We start from the raw sequence: 19749 nt of genomic DNA, 5'->3' as shown, positions 1-19749 counted from the left end.
GAGTGCATTTTACATGGCACCAGCACTGACAAGGTTTGTTTTGCCCTTCCAAATACCAACCACCTTACAGAGGGAATTGAGTGCATTTTACATGGCACCAGCACTGACAAGGTTTGTTTTGCCCTTCCTAATGCCACCACCACCTTACAGAGGGAATTGAGTGCATTTTACATGGCACCAGCACTGACAAGGTTTGTTTTGCCCTTCCTAATACCAACCACCTTACAGAGGGAATTGAGTGCATTTTACATGGCACCAGCACTGACAAGGTTTGTTTTGCCCTTCCTAATACCAACCACCTTACAGAGGGAATTGAGTGCATTTTACATGGCACCAGCACACTGACAAGGTTTGTTTTGCCCTTCGTAATACCAACCACCTTACAGAGGGAATTGAGTGCATTTTACATGGCACCAGCACTGACAAGGTTTGTTTTGCCCTTCCTAATACCAACCACCTTACAGAGGGAATTGAGTGCATTTTACATGGCACCAGCACTGACAAGGTTTGTTTTGCCCTTCCTAATGCCAACCACCTTACAGAGGGAATTGAGTGCATTTTACATGGCACCAGCACTGACAAGGTTTGTTTTGCCCTTCCTAATACCAACCACCTTACAGAGGGAATTGAGTGCATTTTACATGGCACCAGCACTGACAAGGTTTGTTTTGCCCTTCCTAATACCAACCACCTTACAGAGGGAATTGAGTGCATTTTACATGGCACCAGCACTGACAAGGTTTGTTTTGCCCTTCGTAATACCACCACCTTACAGAGGGAATTGAGTGCATTTTACATGGCACCAGCACTGACAAGGTTTGTTTTGCCCTTCCTAATACCAACCACCTTACAGAGGGAATTGAGTGCATTTTACATGGCACCAGCACTGACAAGGTTTGTTTTGCCCTTCCTAATACCAACCACTTTACAGAGGGAATTGAGTGCATTTTACATGGCACCAGCACTGACAAGGTTTGTTTTGCCCTTCCTAATACCAACCACCTTACAGAGGGAATTGAGTGCATTTTACATGGCACCAGCACTGACAAGGTTTGTTTTGCCCTTCCTAATGCCAACCACCTTACAGAGGGAATTGAGTGCATTTTACATGGCACCAGCACTGACAAGGTTTGTTTTGCCCTTCCTAATACCAACCACCTTACAGAGGGAATTGAGTGCATTTTACATGGCACCAGCACTGACAAGGTTTGTTTTGCCCTTCCTAATGCCAACCACTTTACAGAGGGAATTGAGTGCATTTTACATGGCACCAGCACTGACAAGGTTTGTTTTGCCCTTCCTAATACCAACCACCTTACAGAGGGAATTGAGTGCATTTTACATGGCACCAGCACTGACAAGGTTTGTTTTGCCCTTCCTAATGCCAACCACCTTACAGAGGGAATTGAGTGCATTTTACATGGCACCAGCACTGACAAGGTTTGTTTTGCCCTTCCTAATGCCAACCACTTTACAGTGTGGATGTTTTTTATATGGCACCAGGGTCACCAAGTAACACACAAAACAAAATCCTTTGACTTACAGTTATTTCAACCCTTTAGTGTTTAAACTGGCCAAATCTGGCCCAATATATTCTACATATTTTATATTCAAACTGGCCATATCTAGCCTCCACACCTACCTACATGCCATTCTAAAAATAAGTAATCACATCATTGAAACCTCAAAGCTGTAAGATGATCCAGGATTAATTCAAAACAATTTGAGTGGAAAAGTATGACATTTAACAGAGTAATCTGAACACTAAAGGGTTAAACCAGAACTAAAAAGTTCCCACAAAAACTCCAAACAGTCATCAACCTATAAAACATACGGAAAGCTTTCCATCAAGGAAAGCTCATATGATATATAAAGTAGTGTTGTAGGTCATTCCCAGCGTGAGGAGTGGCTTTAAGTATTGAGAATGCACAAATATCTATCTAGAATTAATAAAAATTACTTACAGACAGTGGAAAAGAAAAGAACAAATACAATAATTATGCTAAAAATAATTGTTTCTGATTTAGGCATAAAGCCAGCAATTTTGAGAGGTGAGTGTCAGTCTATAAGATTGAAAGAATTAAAAAGTTGACCTCCTTTACAAGATCAATGTAATCGTTATTTTACAACTGTTCTCCATACTGGCACAGGCTAGACGGCTCAACAGGGTCTAAAGGATCCTATCTCTATGTTGGGGCAGAGTTTTTTTTTTTTTTTTTATAATTGAATGTCCTTCCTGAGGTCAACTCCTGTTTTGACAGGAGATAACAAGCTTCCAGTTGATCAAACAAATGATCCAGACAAACCTTAATGGAGCACTGGAAACAAATGATACCATTTATGATGACACTGTTTAGAGACCAGCAAACAGACTTGAGACTTGAGAAGAACAAACCCACTCTCAAAAGGCACACACAAATACCTTATATATATTTATAAGCCATATTAAATCTCTGAGCGAGATGTAAACAGTAGCAATATGCAATCATAACATATAATTGCCAACAAAGTGTGGTGTCCTATATGGGACAGTGCTACCGAGGAAGATATCCTGAGGAAGATATCTCAATTATATGTTACTAGCAGTATCGCCTGGCATTGCTCGGGTTTGTAAGGGAAATAACTATATAAGGATTTTTAGAGATGTAAAGTATAATAGCCATCTCAATATGGGTCATTCAACCAACTGGAAATTTCAACTAAATTATTTCACATCACATCTTTGTGTCTTTGAAAAAGAACACATTGATTGTGAAATGCCTTAGATCCCAGATCTATTCAATCCGGGTTGATTTGAGCTAAGCAAGAACCTCATCTGTTTTTACTTTCTTTCACAAGCACATACATTCAAATGATTTAACTTAAAATATGTTAGACCACCACTATATCCTGTGTGCAACCTCATAGAGACTTGCTTGATCGTCATCATCATCGTTTAACGTCCGTTTTCCATGCTAGCATGGGTTGGACAGTTCAACTGGGGTCTGGGAAGCCAGGAGGCTGCGCCAGGCCCAGTCTGATCTGGCAGTGTTTCTACAGCTGGATGCCCTTCCTAACACCAACCACTCCGAGAGTGCAGTGGGTGCTTTTTACGTGCCACCTGCACAGGTGCCAGGCGAGGCTGGCAAATGGCCATGATCGGATGGTGCTTTTTACGTGCCACCGGCACAGAATATATTTTACAATGGTATACAAGATTCCATGGTAAAAGCAAGGGAGACTCGAGATCCACCACTAAAAGACAAACTGCTTCTTCAACCTGTGAACAATTTTTCCTTATTCTAAATATTTCCTACAACTTCAGTGATGAATCATGAACATGAACAGCTTGTTACACTGGTCAAGGGTCCTATTTTGTTCCAAACCAAATCTCAAGAAGTAGAACCATTTGTTAATATGAACAAGATATTTTCTTCATGCACACATTTCAAGTGAAATCATTCAAATTTGTAAACAGAAACATTAATGCAATTTAACAAGAAAGGCATGCTACATATCTACTTGAAAAAGAAAATATAATCCATTCTAGGAAGGCAGATATTTTATCAAATCTTTTGTGCTTCACCACAGAATATGTGTAAATGATTTGCAAGGAATATTTAGGACTAATCATCTCTTTTCTATGCTCACTGTAGAGTAATTTGGTAGTTAAATAGAACACAAAAGGAACAGTTTATGTACCGATAAGTATGTCATGCAATTTCTTGACATGTTTTGCAATACTAGGCTATCAAAGTAGCAATGTTTGACTTCTGTGGAAAATATGTTCCTCCAAGAGGGAAATATCCATGAGAAAAAAAAAATGAGATCATACATTTATCTTGTCTCAGTAATTATTTTAAAAATGAAACCTATCAAGAATCATCTGAAAACAAAATTGACTGATGTTCCTTTGGATAATGTATTAGTATCAACAAGCCTGGCAGCCAATACCGAAGGGCTTTCATGCAGCTAACAATATCAGGTTTCACACTGATTTATGGACTCTTTGCGTTAAAATTAAGCAATTTTGTTTTTCATGATATTTAATTAACCACTATTCAGAGTATTAGGTTCATTTTTGAAGTTTTAAATATTCTTTACTGCTTTTTAATAGATTTTAGTTATGTCCTAATTAAAATAGATTTAACTCAAGTTCTTTGATTAATAATTGGCATCCTTTGGTAAAGAAACAGGATTTTCCAACATGTATCAATTATTGGTTTGATGAAAACTGTAATTAAAATGTATTCAAATTGATAATTTATATATTCCAAACTTTGTTGTGGCATTTATCTGATCAATCATGCACTCAGTGATAGACCGTTAGATTTCTTGTTGCTGACACCAGCTCTAGACATCATAGGATTGGCACCGAGAGAAATGTAAGATAGAATAATAAAACTTAGATTGACACAAGGCCATGCATTTCTTCAGGTAAAAAGAGTTAATTGAATCAAGTCTCATACAAGTAAGTATTTATTTTTTCAGTCCCAGAGAGATGGGGGACAAAGTCACATGTGGTGGATTAAAGTGACAAAAATATACACTAAAAGAAGGATCTCTAACCATTTTAATCATACCCAGTTAACTACACCTAAAGTAATAAATATAAAAAATTAATATATAAGCAAGCTATAGGACTTGATACAAATGCGTAACTTAGGTATTTTAACGTATCAAAACATCATAAATGAAAACACAGGCTTATATGTACAGCACAAATAGAAACAGTCATTGTCAGAAATAAACATACATCCCAATAATGTTGGGTGGAGTAAAATCAAAGGTGTAATAGTAAATTCTTAGTGAACTTAGTCCCAGGACCAATATCAATTCCAAGTCAAATTCACTGACATAGTTATTTCTTCAGAAGCTAAATCAAGCCATATGGGATGGAAGCACTCCGTCGGTTACGACGACGAGGGTTCCGGTTGATCCAAATCAACGGAACAGCCTGCTCGTGAAATTAACGTGTAAGTGACTGAGCACTCCACAGACACGTGCACCCTTAACGTAGTTCTCGGGGATATTCAGCGTGACACAGAGAGTGACAAGGCCGGCCCTTTGAAATACAGGTACAACAGAAATAGGAAGTAAGAGTGAGAGAAAGTTGTGGTGAAAGAGTACAGCAGGGATCACCATCATCCCCTGCAAGAGCCTCGTGGAGCTTTAGGTGTTTTCGCTCAATAAACACTCACAACGCCCGGTCTGGGAATCGAAACCGCGATCCTATGACCGCGAGTCTGCTGCCCTAACCACTGGGCCATTGCGCCTCCACAAATCAAACCATATATATTTATTGCGGCAGATCCTAAATCAAACCTTATAATACATATTGTTGTCTATTTCCATTCCAGTTTTACTGTTATATTAATGGGCTGCCTATTTTCTCTTTTCTTCTCTTATCACCAAATGTCAATGAATATACCATGTTACTGCATATATTAACAAAGAAATTCTGCTCTATCAACTATTTACCCACCCATTAAACATCTAGTAAATAATGCCAATAAAACAACAACAAAAAACCCCCCAAACACTACAACATATTCTACATATTCTGTGTATAACTTTTTTTCCAGTAATCCTATTTCCATGAAACAATAAAACTGGACCATTAAACCTTTACTGTATGTTTCAAGAACACAATGTTTTGCTGATATGTTTATTTTTCTAGATAAAATCAAAATTTCAATAATGTGAATTATAGGATTTTATTTGGTATTCATGCCAATCACAAATAGAAAGATCAGAATTCATCCATAAATTGAAACAAAACTGTAATCGTAGCCTACTAACTCTTATTCTTCAATATTAATTACATTACTGTATTGTAATGATTTGTTAATTACACACAAAATCTGTTTAGAGTAGCTGATCTAATCAACCCCAGTAAAAAGTTAAAAGTGCTGAAGAATGAAACTAATTACTGACAATCATTTAGTGCCAGACCCCCCTGGCACCTGTGCAGGTGGCACGTAAAAAGCACCCACTACACTCGCGGAGTGGTTGGCGTTAGGAAGGGCATCCAGCTGTAGAAACACTGCCAGATCAGACTGGAGCCTGGTGCAGCCCTGGCTTCCCAGACCCCGGTCGAACTGTCCAACCCATGCTAGCATGGAAAGCGGACGTTAAACAATGATGATGTACTTCTCTCATTCTACCACATTCGATATTCTATTAATAATCACTTCCAATATCAGCACAAGGTCACACATCATGGATTAAGGTTATAATTGATTAAGCAATTAAATACAATAAATTTTGTCTGACCCTGTAATGATTCTATCAATGAGAATTAATATTAAAAGAGCAATAAGGGTAAGGAACTGGAAGAATTATTGGAGTGCTAGACAAAATGCTTTGCAATATTAGTGTGTCTCAAAGAAAGGATATACCATAATTTCAGGCATACAAGTCAAAGTTTTCACACCAAAAAGGTAGGTCAATTTATACACCGAGATGACTCTGGAGGACCAAAAATTCCATGTGGAATGCAGCAAGATTTAGAAAGACACTAATGAAGTTAACACTACAAGTTCACAGTATATACTACACCAACTTGTATGCCAGAAAGTGCAGCAGTTAAAGTTCAACATAAACTTTTACATTTCAGAATAGAGGCACATTTAAAATGTATATATTTCATCCCATTATATTCCTCTGCAGTTTTTGATTATGCTTCTACAAGCATTACAAAATGGTGATGACAATGAAACAAAGAGAAATAGCTCCTGTTGTAAAAGTTATGGAGAAACATAGAATGTTTTTATATTTATGATCATGATTTAATATCCGTGTTCGATGCTGGCATGGATATATGCCAGAGTGGACTTCAAGTGCGAACACAGTGGTATGAAATTCGAGTCATGAGGTAAACACTCAGTTTTAGTTATAAGAAAAAGCCAAATTGTCTACAATATATATTGAGCACTCCTCTCTTATTCATCCAACATAAACCAACATACGTGTGTGTGTGAGTATGTAAAAGATCCAAGGATTAAGGTGTGGGAAGTTAGTGAGCTTCAAGTAGTCCGTAGAAGATATAAAAATCCACGTTCAGGAACACTAGTAGTTTATTGGTGCAAAAGGTTGTGAATTTGTCCCTTATTAAAGTATGAGAAGCTGAAAAAGGTTAGCAACTGAGGCTGATGTGAATAAATATCCAAAAATTAGGGAATAGAGTAGATAAAATCCAGGCTACATATGTTTCATAGCTTGTGGAACCTGGGAACTAGCTATTATCCAAACAAGGGATCAACCATAAGCTACTCTTCAGGCCAAGGATACTGTGATTACATGAAGCTTATGTAATCAAGGTACCCTTGACCTGAAGAGCAGCTTGCAGTCTACCCCTTGTTTAGATAATTACTACTTCCGAGATTCTGCTATCTATGAAACATATGTAGCCTGGGTTTTTTCTACTCCATTCCCTAATCTTGGATATACACACACACACACACACAGATTAAAGGTGGATTGAAGTCCTGCAGACAGCCTTTGACTTTTTCTGTTCAAAAGATTCTTTCACTCAATATTTACATGCTGTTATGTGGAGCTTTGCTTCAGGTTCCACCATTCCAAAAAATAATTATTTCACACACACACGCACGCACGCACGCACACACACACACATACATACACACACACACATAGATGTATATCAAACAGAGCGATATTCATAATCTGTCTCATCATATATGTATGTAATTTTGTCTATTTGGGTTTTATAGATTGTCCATGTTTCAGCTCCATTCAACAGGGGAAAAAACATGGAGCAAAAGGCAATGTAAAGGGGAAAGGAATTGATCATAATCAACGGCAAACTCAAGTGAAAAACAATCCAATGTGGAGAAAACTTATCCCGTCGTTCTGCCAAAGCCATGAGCAGTCATAGTTGCAACGGCTGATTACAATAGAAGGAAAAATACACACACACACACATTCATCATTATTGATTTATACATCCACTTTACCATTCTTGCATGGGTCAAAGTTTAATGAGGCACCTTTGCTATACAACCAGATGCCCTTCCTGTTGCCAACCATCACCTGCTTCCAAGTAAAGTAATGTTTCCTTATGGCTGGACATGTTTGTGCAGAATTTTGGAAATGACTGACATGACAGTGACTCATCTCCTACCATCATGAGATTTCACAACAAGGAAACAAGCCTACACACACACACCCTCTTATGCACACATTCATTCATTCATTCATATATATTGGATCATCCCAGAAATAATACTTCTTTTATTTTTCAAAATTAAGATAAACAAAATTCTTTTTAAATCTAAAATATACTCTCCTTCATTTTCTACAATGTTCTTCTATCTATCTGGTAGACTTGCAAGCTCCTTCTTCCAAACTTCACTTGTCTGTGATGAAAAATACTCATCCAGTACTGATTTCGTCTACAGAATTCATATTTTTTCTGTTCAAATGATTTTGAAGACTGCGGAATAAATGATAATCTGATGGGGCAATGCCCAGTGAATATGGTGGATGGGGAATCTTTTCCTTTTCAAACTGCTCCAGCGTTTTGGAATGTCATCCTCATTGTATGTGGCCAAGCATTATCCTGATGGAAGAACACCTTTCGTCTTGAAACCAAAGATGGTCGTTTTTCTTCTAGCGCTGACTTAAGCCACTCAAGCTGCTCACAGTAGATCTCCTTTGTTATCATTTGGTTTGGGTTTAAAAGATCAAAGTGGGCTAAACCTTTCATATCCCACCAAACAGATAACAACACTGTATGTGAGTGAAGACCTTCTTTAGCCTGGGGTGCCAGTGTTTCTCCTTTCCCTACCCACTGTCTCTGGTGCTTGACATTTTATAGAGGGCCTATTTCTCGTCACCAGTCACTGTTTGGTCCAAAAAAAGGTTCATTCGTAAGACATGGCAGCACAGAAGAGCATACATTCACTCTCTGCATGTGCTTAGACTCGGAAAGTTTGTAAGGAACCCATTGATCCAATTTGTTGACTTTTTCAATGGCACACAGGTGTCAATGAATGGTTGAATGAGCAAATCCAAGCTCATCTGCTAATTCTTCAACAATTATGATGGGTTTTAGTTCCACCAGGTTTTGCAGCAAAATATGCTGAATATGTTCCTTTGTCACTTCCATTATAGCTTTGAAAAAATAACTATTAAAATCAAACTGCACTTTTCAAAACTTGCACTAAGAATAAGTTACAAGGTAAAATTACTACCTGCTTTTAAAGCAAGCTGATGCCCCCCCCCCTCCAACTTTCAGTTCATGCAATTGAAAAAAATGCATTATTTATGGGATGATCAAATACACATACACACACACACATTTCTTTCAGTTTCCATCTATCAAATTCAGTGACAAGGCTCTGGTCAGTTTGGGGTTATAGTTGAAGACACTTGCTCAAGGTGCCATGCAGTGGGACTGAACCCAAAACCCTGTGGTTGGGAAGAAAACTTCTTAACCACACAGCATCAGAGAGAGAGAAAGAGAGAGATGTAAGGTTAATTAGTTGGGTTTTTTTTCATAAACACATTCTTAGCCTCACTGTGAAATGTACACAATGGGTTTAAACTATGTTTGTCGCTTCACAACCAGAATAAGGAAGATTGGCCTCTGTCAGTTTTAGCATTTTTAACCATTTCCTCAGATTGGGTATCCACAGCAAGACTTGATGCAGTTGGGGCATCTAACCATAGAAGTCTTACCTAACCCATGATAGCATGAAAAAGTGGATGTAAAAACAATTATAATCATCATCATCATCATCATCATTTAGCGTCCGCTTTCCATGCTAGCATGGGTTGGACGGTTCAACTGGGATCTGTGAAGCCAGAAGGCTGCATTAGGCCCAGTCTGATCTGGCAGTGTTTCTACGGCTGGATGCCCTTCCTAACGCCAACCATTCCGTGAGTGTAGTGGGTGCTTTTTACGTGCCACCCGTACAAGTGCCAGACAGGGCTGGCAAACGGCCACGAACGGATGGTGCTACGTGCCACCGGCACGGGGGCCAGGCGAGGCTGGCAACGGCCACGAACAGATGGTGCTTTTTACGTGCCACCGGCACGGAGGCCAGTCAGGGCGGCGCTGGCAACGGCCATGATCGGATGGTTCGCTTACTTGTCACTGGCACTGGTATCACAGCTGCAATTTCTATTGATGTTGATCGGCTTCGATTTTGGTTCTGCTTTCTGATATCTGATTTGATTTGTTTTGTTTTGATTTTGATTTTGATTTTCACTTACCTCAACGGGTCTTCACAAGTGGAGTTTTGTATCCCAAGAAGGAAAGGGATGTATAAGTCGACTGGCTACATACCAGGTAGAGGCCACGGGTTATGGTCTCACTAGTCTTGCCGGGTCTTCTCACGCACAGCATACATCCATAGGTCTCGGTCTCTAGTCATATAATGATTATATTTATATATTTGATACATAAACATATCACTCTTCTCTTAATAAAACTTTATCACATTTTATTTGATTTTAAAGTTTTAAATTTAAAAATTAAATCCAAGTGGCCCGGCATACTTTAAAATATTTCTTTTCATAGGTGTAGGAGTGGTTGTGTGGTAAGTAGCTTGCTTACCAGCCACATGGTTCCGGGTTCAGTCCCACTGCGTGGCACCTTCGGCAAGTGTCTTCTACTATAGCCTCGGGCCGACCAAAGCCTTGTGAGTGGATTTGGTAGACGGAAACTAAAAGAAGCCTGTTGTATATATGTATATATATATATATATGTGTGTGTGTATGTGTGTGTGTATATGGTTGTGTGTCTGTGTTTGTCCCCCGAACATCGCTTGACAACTAATGCTGGTGTGTTTACGTCCCCATAACTTAGCGGTTCGGCAAAAGAGACCGATAGAATAAGTACTAGGCTTCCAGAGAATAAGTCCTGGGGTTGATTTGCTCAACTAAAGGCGGTGCTCCAGCATGGCCACAGTCAAATGACTGAAACAAGTAAAAGAGTATGTAAGGGAGATATAATGGCCACACAAAAAAAGGTTTGGTAAAAGTAAATCACAAGAATTTGAAGTAATAGGAATCTGTGATGGCATTATAATTGCAGAAAAGTTCAGATTCTTGTTACAAAATCCAAATTTGACTGAATTTATTCAAGGTTATTCACAAAGATCACGTGAAATAGCTAATTTTCTGCAATTTTGATAAAATTGGAACAAAATGACCGAATTCAGATAATATGTTTTAAATGAGATTCACAGACACCATGCAATCATCTGGGTATTACTGTGTGAAAGCATAAAAAAAATCCTTCCATCAGATGATCTGAAACTTAATACACGCATTGAATTCATTCAACAGCTTGAAGTAATTTCTAAATTTCAGATAGTTGAAACAGAAAAAGAAAAAAAGAAATGAGAATGATGTTGATTACATCACTGTCACAAGTACGAAACTTGATTATAAATGTCACTTGTGTGGACATGAAAACATCAAAATACTCTGCGTTTATTAAAACTTGCTTTAAGTGTAGGAAAACAAATGATTCAACCCTTAAGTATTCAGATTATTGTTAAATGTATGATCATCATCATAATCATCATTTAATGTCCATTTTCCATGCTTGGATAGTTTGGATGCTTTGACTGAAAACTGGTAAGCTGGGGAGCTCTAACAGGTTCCACTCTGATTTGGCATGGTTTCTACAGCTGGATGCCCTTCTTAATACTAACTACTCCAAGAAGTGTAGTGGGTGCATTTTATGTGCCACTGGCACAGGTGCCAGTTACATAACACAACTACAATCTCACTTGGCTTGACAGGTCTTCCCAATCATGGTATATTGCCTAAGGTCTCAGTCACTTGTCACTGGCTCCGGGAGGCCCAACATTTGAACCGTGCTTTTTATGTGCCACCAGCATAGGTGCCAGTTACGCGACACTGGCGTCGGCCTCGACAATCATTTCGCTTGGCTTGATGGGTCTTCTCAAACCCAGCATATTGTTCAACATTCGAAGGAGAGCTTTTTATGTGCCAGCTGTGCAACACTGGCAAATGTACAGCTTGTTTATTTACATTCATCATCATCATCGTTTAACGTCCGCTTTCCATGCTAGCATGGGTTGGACGGTTCAACTGGGGTCTGGGAAGCCTGAAGGCTGCACCAGGCCAGTCAGATCTGGCAGTGTTTCTACAGCTGGATGCCCTTCCTAATGCCAACCACTCCAAGAGTGTAGTAGGTGCTTTTTATGTGCCACGGACACAGGTGCCAGATGAGGCTGGCAAACGGCCATGCTCGGATGGTGCTTTTTACGTGCCACCGGCACGGAGGCCAGGTGAGGCTGGCACGGCAACAATCAGATGGTGTTTGTTACGTGCCAACAGCATGGAGGCCAGTTGATGCGGTACTGGCTACGGCCACGTTCGGATGGTTTTCTTATGTGTCACCGGCACTGGTACCGCAAAAATACAAAGTCCATTGATGTTCATCGATTTTGATTTGATTTGATTTTCATTGTTTTGAATAAATCAAGCATTTATTTACATTTGATGAATATTTGTCCTCACCTTGTTTCTTGTTAACACAACATTTCAGCTGATATACTCTCCAGCCAGGAGTGTATATCAGTATATCAGCGTGGAGGCGCAATGGCCCAGTGGTTAGGGCAGCGGACTCGCGGTCATAGGATCGCGGTTTCGATTCCCACACCGGGCGTTGTGAGCGTTTATTGAGCGAAAACACCTAAAAGCTCCACGAGGCTCCGGCAGGGGGTGGTGGTGATCCCTGCTGTACTCTTTCACCACAACTTTCTCTCACTCTTTCTTCCTGTTTCTGTTGTACCTGTATTTCAAAGGGCCGGCCTTGTCACTCTCTGTGTCACGCTGAATATCCCCGAGAACTACGTTAAGGGTACACGTGTCTGTGGAGTGCTCAGCCACTTACACGTTAATTTCACGAGCAGGCTGTTCCGTTGATTCGGATCAACCGGAACCCTCGTCATCGTAACCGACGGAGTGCTTCCATATATATCAGCTGAAACTTTGTGTTAACAAGAAACAAGATGAGAACAAATATCCATCAAATGTAAATAATGTACTTAATTCCTCATCTCTCAAATGCAGAACTGTATGAACCATGCATTATCTCACAGCTTTGAGATTTCAATGATGTGATCATTTATTTTTAGAATGACATTGCAGAGTAGGTGTGAGAGGCCAGATCTGGTCAGTTTGAACATAAAACAAGTGGAATATTCAGACTGAATGTGGTCAGTTTAAAAGCTAAAGATAGAATGTAAGTCTACAAAAGACATTCAACTTCCTTCATTCTCTTTAGTTAACATAAAATATCAACTTTTATCGATATAAGTAAGAACCATCGGTGGATTAAGTTTGAGCAGTGAGGAAAGCAAATCATTTTAAAGATTTGCCGTTCATTTTCCATGCTTGGATAGTTTGGATGGTTTGACAGAAACCAGAAAGCTGAAAAGATGAAAGATAAAGCCAATCTTGACAGAATTTGCACTTAAAACATAAAGACGGACGAAATGCTGCCAAGCATCTTGCCTGGCATGGTAACAATTCTGCCAGCTTGCTGCCTTAAACTAATGTTATAAATATTGAAAATATACAGCTGAAGACTGCTAATAATAATATTTCATTTGGTATATTAAAGAGGATTATCAACTGCTGAGGCATATTAAAATAGCATGTCTGGTTCATTTACGGATGGATTTACTCTTTACTCTTTTACTTGTTTCAGTCATTTGACTGCGGCCATGCTGGAGCACCGCCTTTAGTCGAGCAAATCGACCCCGGGACTTATTCTTTGTAAGCCAAGTACTTATTCTATCGGTTTCTTATGCCGAACTGCTAGGTGATGGGGACGTAAACACACCAGCATCAGTTGTCAAGCAATACTAGGGGGACAAACACAGACACACAAACACACACACACACACACATACATATATATATATATACATATATACGACAGGCTTCTTTTAGTTTCCGTCTACCAAATCCACTCACAAGGCATTGGTTGGCCCGGGGCTATAGCAGAAGACACTTGCCCAAGATGCCACGCAGTGGGATTGAACCCGGAACCATGTGGTTGGTTAGCAAGCTACTTACCACACAGCCACTCCTGCGCCTATCTTTTAGAAAAAAAATCTTAATAACTAAGTAAACACTCCTCCCCCATCCGCCCTATGACAAGAAGTGAAATTAAAGTGGTTTCTCTATTAATGTTTCACGCATGCATAGAATAGCAGACGCAAAAAGTATCTAAACAGAAAAACCCGATATGCTAGGAACACGTTTTCAAAATTTTAATACGAGTTACCAAAGAAGAAAAAATTTCAAAACTGAAACCCGCCCCAACCGGAAATCTGACAAGCTAGAAACAACAGCCAAACGGAGGATCAACTTTCTAAATACGAATTACCAAAAGTGGGGAGGAGGTATTTAAATTTTGAAATGCAGGTTCTTTTTGCAGATTCGGAATCTCCGCACTCGATATAGTGGGTTCCCATAAAAAAGAAAAGAAGAAAAAAAACATAGGCGTAGTAGTTGTGTGGTAAGTAGCTTGCTTACCAACCACATGGTTCCGGGTTCAGTCCCACTGCGTGGCACCTTGGGCAAGTGTCTTCTACAATAGCCTCGGGCCGACCAAAGCCTTGTGAGTGGATTTGGTAGACGGAAACTGAAAGAAGCCTGTCGTATATATATATATATATATGTATATATATATATATATATCCGACATATATGTGTTTGTGTGTATCTTGTGTCTGACCCCCCCCCCAAACATCGCTTAACAACCGATGCTGGTGTGTTTACGTCCCCATAACTTAGCGGTTCGGCGAAAGAGACCGATAGAATAAGTACTAGGCTGACAAAGAATAAGTCCTGGGGTCGATTTGCTCGACTAAAGGCGGTGCTCCAGCATGGCCACAGTAAAAAGCCTGAAACAAGTAAAAGAGTAAAAGAGAGTCTCCCAAAAATATCCAAACGTAAATGAATCAAACGTGCTTTTTTTAATTCTGAATTGTTTTTTAGACGTTACACTCCAAGGTATTTAAAAGACATTTAAGCTGCGCACATGATATTGTAATTTAAAGGGTGTAATTCAAAATTTTCGCGTGGTTTATGACATTTACATCCTGGTGATATACGGGTATTATGGTTTACCGGAATCAGTCCAAAAGACACTAGTTAGGAATTCTGCATAGCCTGGTATTGGAGGAGGAGGTCTGTGCTAAGATGAGTTACTGCACTGGGTGACACCGATTCACACATTCCAGCCATCCTCTCACTTCTTTCCCGCCAATTCAATTTATTTTTTAATTTTTATATTGTTTATTTAAATGTTTAATTATTGTTCTAAAAAACTTATGTGAAACAATTGCATGTATATATATGTGCGAGGGGGAGTTTGCCGGTGTTCCTCGCCCCCTCTTTATCACAAACGGCAACGTAGAATTTCAATAAAATAAATACTGCGGTCGCTGAGCCACAATCAGCGATAGGAACAAAGAATATAGGATATTTTAGTTTAAAAATATATTATGCAATCCATAATGCGTATGTTGTTTATTGTCTAGCTGCCTCTCTGTTCACACACGTAGGATGTCAAATGGCTTAGCGCGATCTATAACTTCATTTTTCTGGATATACTTTTCTTTATCTGCCTAGTTCAGGATATTTCCAACCATTTAAGGATGGTGACCCGTTTCTGATTCACTAAAAATAGCACGATTCACTATAAATATGCTTCCCACCACCTCTTCTTTATTTGATTAAACATTGCCATTAAATGCAATTTATTCGGGCATGCGCGGTCAAGCTGGTTAGGTTTAATTTTGATCTGCAATTATGAAAAGCACAATTAAAATATCCCCATGTTTTGACAATTTCGCAATATAGGTTCGGAAACACCATTTAACTGAATACTTTTCGGTGCAATATGATGGCAGGCTGAGCAATTTCTGTATTATGTCTGCACGAGTAGAGGCACTACTTTTGTTTATCAGCTGACTGCTAAATGGGTGATTGAATGGGTGGATAATAAATAGAGAGACACAGAAATGCTTGATGAGAGCTTCGACCGAAGAATTCAATTTACCTCACGGAGTTTACCTTACTCTACAGTCAGAAGAAAAAATATTGTCTACACGTATTTCTTATATTCAGATCTAATGACTTGTAATGAAATGAATATAAATAATCTTCCTGCAACTATTTTTCATCTCCCTGGAATTCTGAAACATTTGGAGAGAATAATATTCTTATTTGTAATCAAACGACAAAACTGGCGATTCTTAGAGACTACAAAGGCATCCATTCATTCCGCACGCATTTATAACAATTTTAATCATGTGCTTATTTTCATTCATTTACACGAAGTTCATCGTTTTCAGAAGAAACGTTTCCTTTCACCTGCTGTTATTTAACCGGTCGAACAAACATATGATTCCAAGGCTCCCGACCGTGTTCGATGCTGTATTAACTTATATAGGTATTGGTGGATCTTGAGTGTTGTCCCTCTCTCTTTTGAGACCAAATTTAAAACTACTTTTATGCCATATATCCGTTGCTTTCAGAAGCTGGCTGCTATTTCGTGGAGGTTTCCTATTCGACACGTTAATCATTCCGATACATTTACAACCTTGATGCTATTTCTACTTATACTCCATACAGGTATCGCTCAAGGCCAGAACCAGCGAAGGGGCCCTTTACGAGGAAGTTCATTTTGCTAAAAATAACAGCTAAATCTCCCTCAACTCACACCCTACAGTTTTGAACAACGATAATATAGTTTAGGTCCCTGCATATAAGGAAAGATACATGTTATTTAATTAAGAGAATAGCGGCGTAATTTAAATAAAAGAAAGAGATGAAGAATGTATAAAAACATCAGAAACAAAAATAGATTGTTTAATATTTGTTTTTGTTAATTTTACTTTCATTTTTAAAACACTTGTATTATGACGAGAAATTGTGCTGCGGTTCTCTACTTTTTTCGACAGGATGATCACAGATGGAATGGCTGTGATCACTAGTCTGCTTGATTTATGTTGACCTAGGACTAAACGACAAGACAGGAGACGAGACAATTCGCTCGACGAGCTCCAAAACAGCAACCAGATCTCCATTACATCAAATCTTACAGTCATAAATGGATTGATATATTGGATTATGCATTCCTTGATATCTAAGCATGCGATATGGTCACAGCTGGAACGTCTCTGATGATATAAAACTCTCATCGATCAGGGCCGACTCGATCCGCCTCACGAGGCCACCTAAGCGATTCACTTCACTCCGGCATTTAATTCAACAACTCTCCAGAGGGAAAAATTGAATTACGAAGTCGACAGATGACTAATGTGATCTGTATTAAGAACCACGAAGGAAGATGGACAGGGCATCTGGTTTGATGGTCTCTCGTTCCGTCGTCTGCACAGCCTTAATTTCAAGAAATAGAATATAAATTATATATGTACATACGTATGTACATATACATAAAATAGCGACAGCAGCTGTTAAATTCGAATGCTTCTTGTGTGTTGAGTGCAAGTAGAGTTATGTAGCTCGCCGAGTTAAAATAGAATCGGATCCGGTAAATGAAAATAGTAGAAACTCATAAATTCTTGCTCTATTTAAGCGAAAGGATTGCCTTAAGGGTTAAAATTGATTATTAATACCACCGATTTTAATTATAAAAAGTGATTTTTTAAAACGTGATAATATTAAATGAAGCGGACTTGGGTGAGTTGTAAGGAACCACGTGTTGGTGGTTGATGAAAAGAAATTTGTCATCACCAGGATATGAGTAGGAAAACGAACAAAATAAATGGAAAAAGAAGCATAGAGATCTTCATGTCGCAGATCCACCACTAAAATGAATTGTATTGCTGAAGGGAACACTGAAGATGCAACTTATTTAAAATACTAACAAACTTTTACAGTGTGGTGGGAACTATGTAGGGAACCTTTGAAAGTTGGATGAGATATTTTATCTATAGATTATGTAGTCGCTTTACTCATTTTATGCTGTGTAAGAGATTTTATAATACAGTTTAAATGTGACATACATACATATATATATATATACATATATATATATACATATATATGTATAATGCTTTTATCAATAATACCAAAGATTTGTAAAGCTTTTGGTGCATTCGCCTAATTGGTGTGGTTCGTTAACTCGGTATGGGTAAATTTGCTAAGTCATTTTCAAGCTTTTGGTGTTACTATCAAAACAAAATAATAATAACCGGTCGATTTTGTAATTAGAAATGAAGAAATAGGTAAACTGCTTCAGCAAACGAATGTACATAAATAAAACAATTTATCTGACAATATTTTTTTGGTAATTAGTGAAATGTGTGTGTGTGCGTGTGTATGTGTATCTGAGATCAAGAATTATCACACCTGACCGTTCCGATGCATAAACTGGCTCTCCTCTGGTTGAAAGACAAGGTAAGCAAAAAAATACTAACTTACCTGTCCTTTATTTAATGGCACTCCGACAACCCCGATCTTCTGCAAGTGTATATGTCTTCGGGTGGACACCTGCACTACTTGCCGTGTTGGTCGCAGTAGATTATTCACACATGATCTATGTTGACTGTTTAGAACATTTTTTATAACATACGAGAAACTAGAAAACGTCCGTCTATTGATGAAATTATTCAACAAGTGGTTACAAAATGTTCGTTGACTAAAATGAAAAGACATAATTCTTTATTTTATTCTATTTTTCTCCTGCAAATTCTTCGATGTTAATGTTGTTTATTCTCTATAGAATTTTATGTATTTTCCTGTCTGTAGATAGATTTTTTCCCCTTTTTTTATCAGTAAAAGTCTTTCTCTATTGACAGCGGTGCGTCCTGCTGCCTCTGTCTCGGCTCCTTAAAACTTGCACCGTTCTGCTTAATATTCCAAAACGACACTCAACTTGTTTCTCTCACTCACTCACTCTCTCTCTCTCTCTACCTCTCTCTCCTCATCCCCCTCCTATCTGCTTACCTATCTCTTTATTATTACTTTCTATCCACCTCTTTCTTTCTCTTTCATCACACCAACATCCTCCTCCTCCTTTTTCTCATACCTCTTCCTCCTCCCTTATTGTTTTTCTTCTTTTTCTTTTCACCTCCTCCTTTTCCTCGATCAATCACTCCACCTTTTCCTTATCTCCCTCTTGTCAAACAGCAATTCTCTTCCTCTTTCCCCTCACATCTCTTTTCCTTTTTGTAATTTTTCTCTTATTTTATTCCTTTCTTCCACATTTACTTACCCTCTCTCTCTTTCTTTCTCCCTTTTCCTCGCTTACTTTCTCATTCACTTCTTTTCAATATGTCACTCAATCAATCTATCTATCTATCTATCTATCTATCTAGCTGTCTATCTATCTATCTATCTAACCCCCCTTTTTTTTGTCCTCTTTCTCTCCTTTTACGATCCCTTTTGATCGAAACTCCCCTTCCTTTTTTTTTTTTTTTAAACCTTCAAAAGAAAAGCTCTACCTTGTAATTTGTTCTATCTGTGTGCAGCCCTGTGTGGCTAATAAAGAAACATATCTATCTATCTATCATCTATCTATCCATCTATCTATCTATCTATCTATCTATCTATCAATCTATCTCAATCTATCTATCTATATCTATCTATCTATCATCTATCTATCTATCATCTATCTATCTATCTATCTATCTATCCATCCATCTATCCATCCATCCATCCATCCATCCTCCATCCATCCATCCATCCATCCATCTCCATCCATCCATCCATCCATCC

General features: G+C 38.6%; 1 protein-coding gene across 1 annotated transcript in view; it reads right to left on the bottom strand.

Annotated features, from left to right (window-relative positions):
* Window positions 1-19002, bottom strand: part of LOC115216860 (arginase, hepatic) — a 118973-nt gene extending 99971 nt beyond the window's left edge. Inside the window, exon 1 of the mRNA XM_029786422.2 lies at window positions 18454-19002. Within this exon, the coding sequence (XP_029642282.1) occupies window positions 18454-18687 (234 nt within the window). The 5' untranslated portion in view covers window positions 18688-19002. The remainder of the gene's footprint in view (window positions 1-18453) is intronic.
* Window positions 19003-19749: the final 747 nt, after the last annotated feature.

The sequence above is a fragment of the Octopus sinensis genome, linkage group LG1, assembly GCF_006345805.1.
Source record: "Octopus sinensis linkage group LG1, ASM634580v1, whole genome shotgun sequence".
Classification (NCBI taxonomy): Eukaryota; Metazoa; Mollusca; class Cephalopoda; order Octopoda; family Octopodidae; genus Octopus; species Octopus sinensis.
The sequence above is the reverse complement of the archived record's forward strand: the minus strand, read 5'-3'. Positions and strand labels throughout refer to the sequence as shown.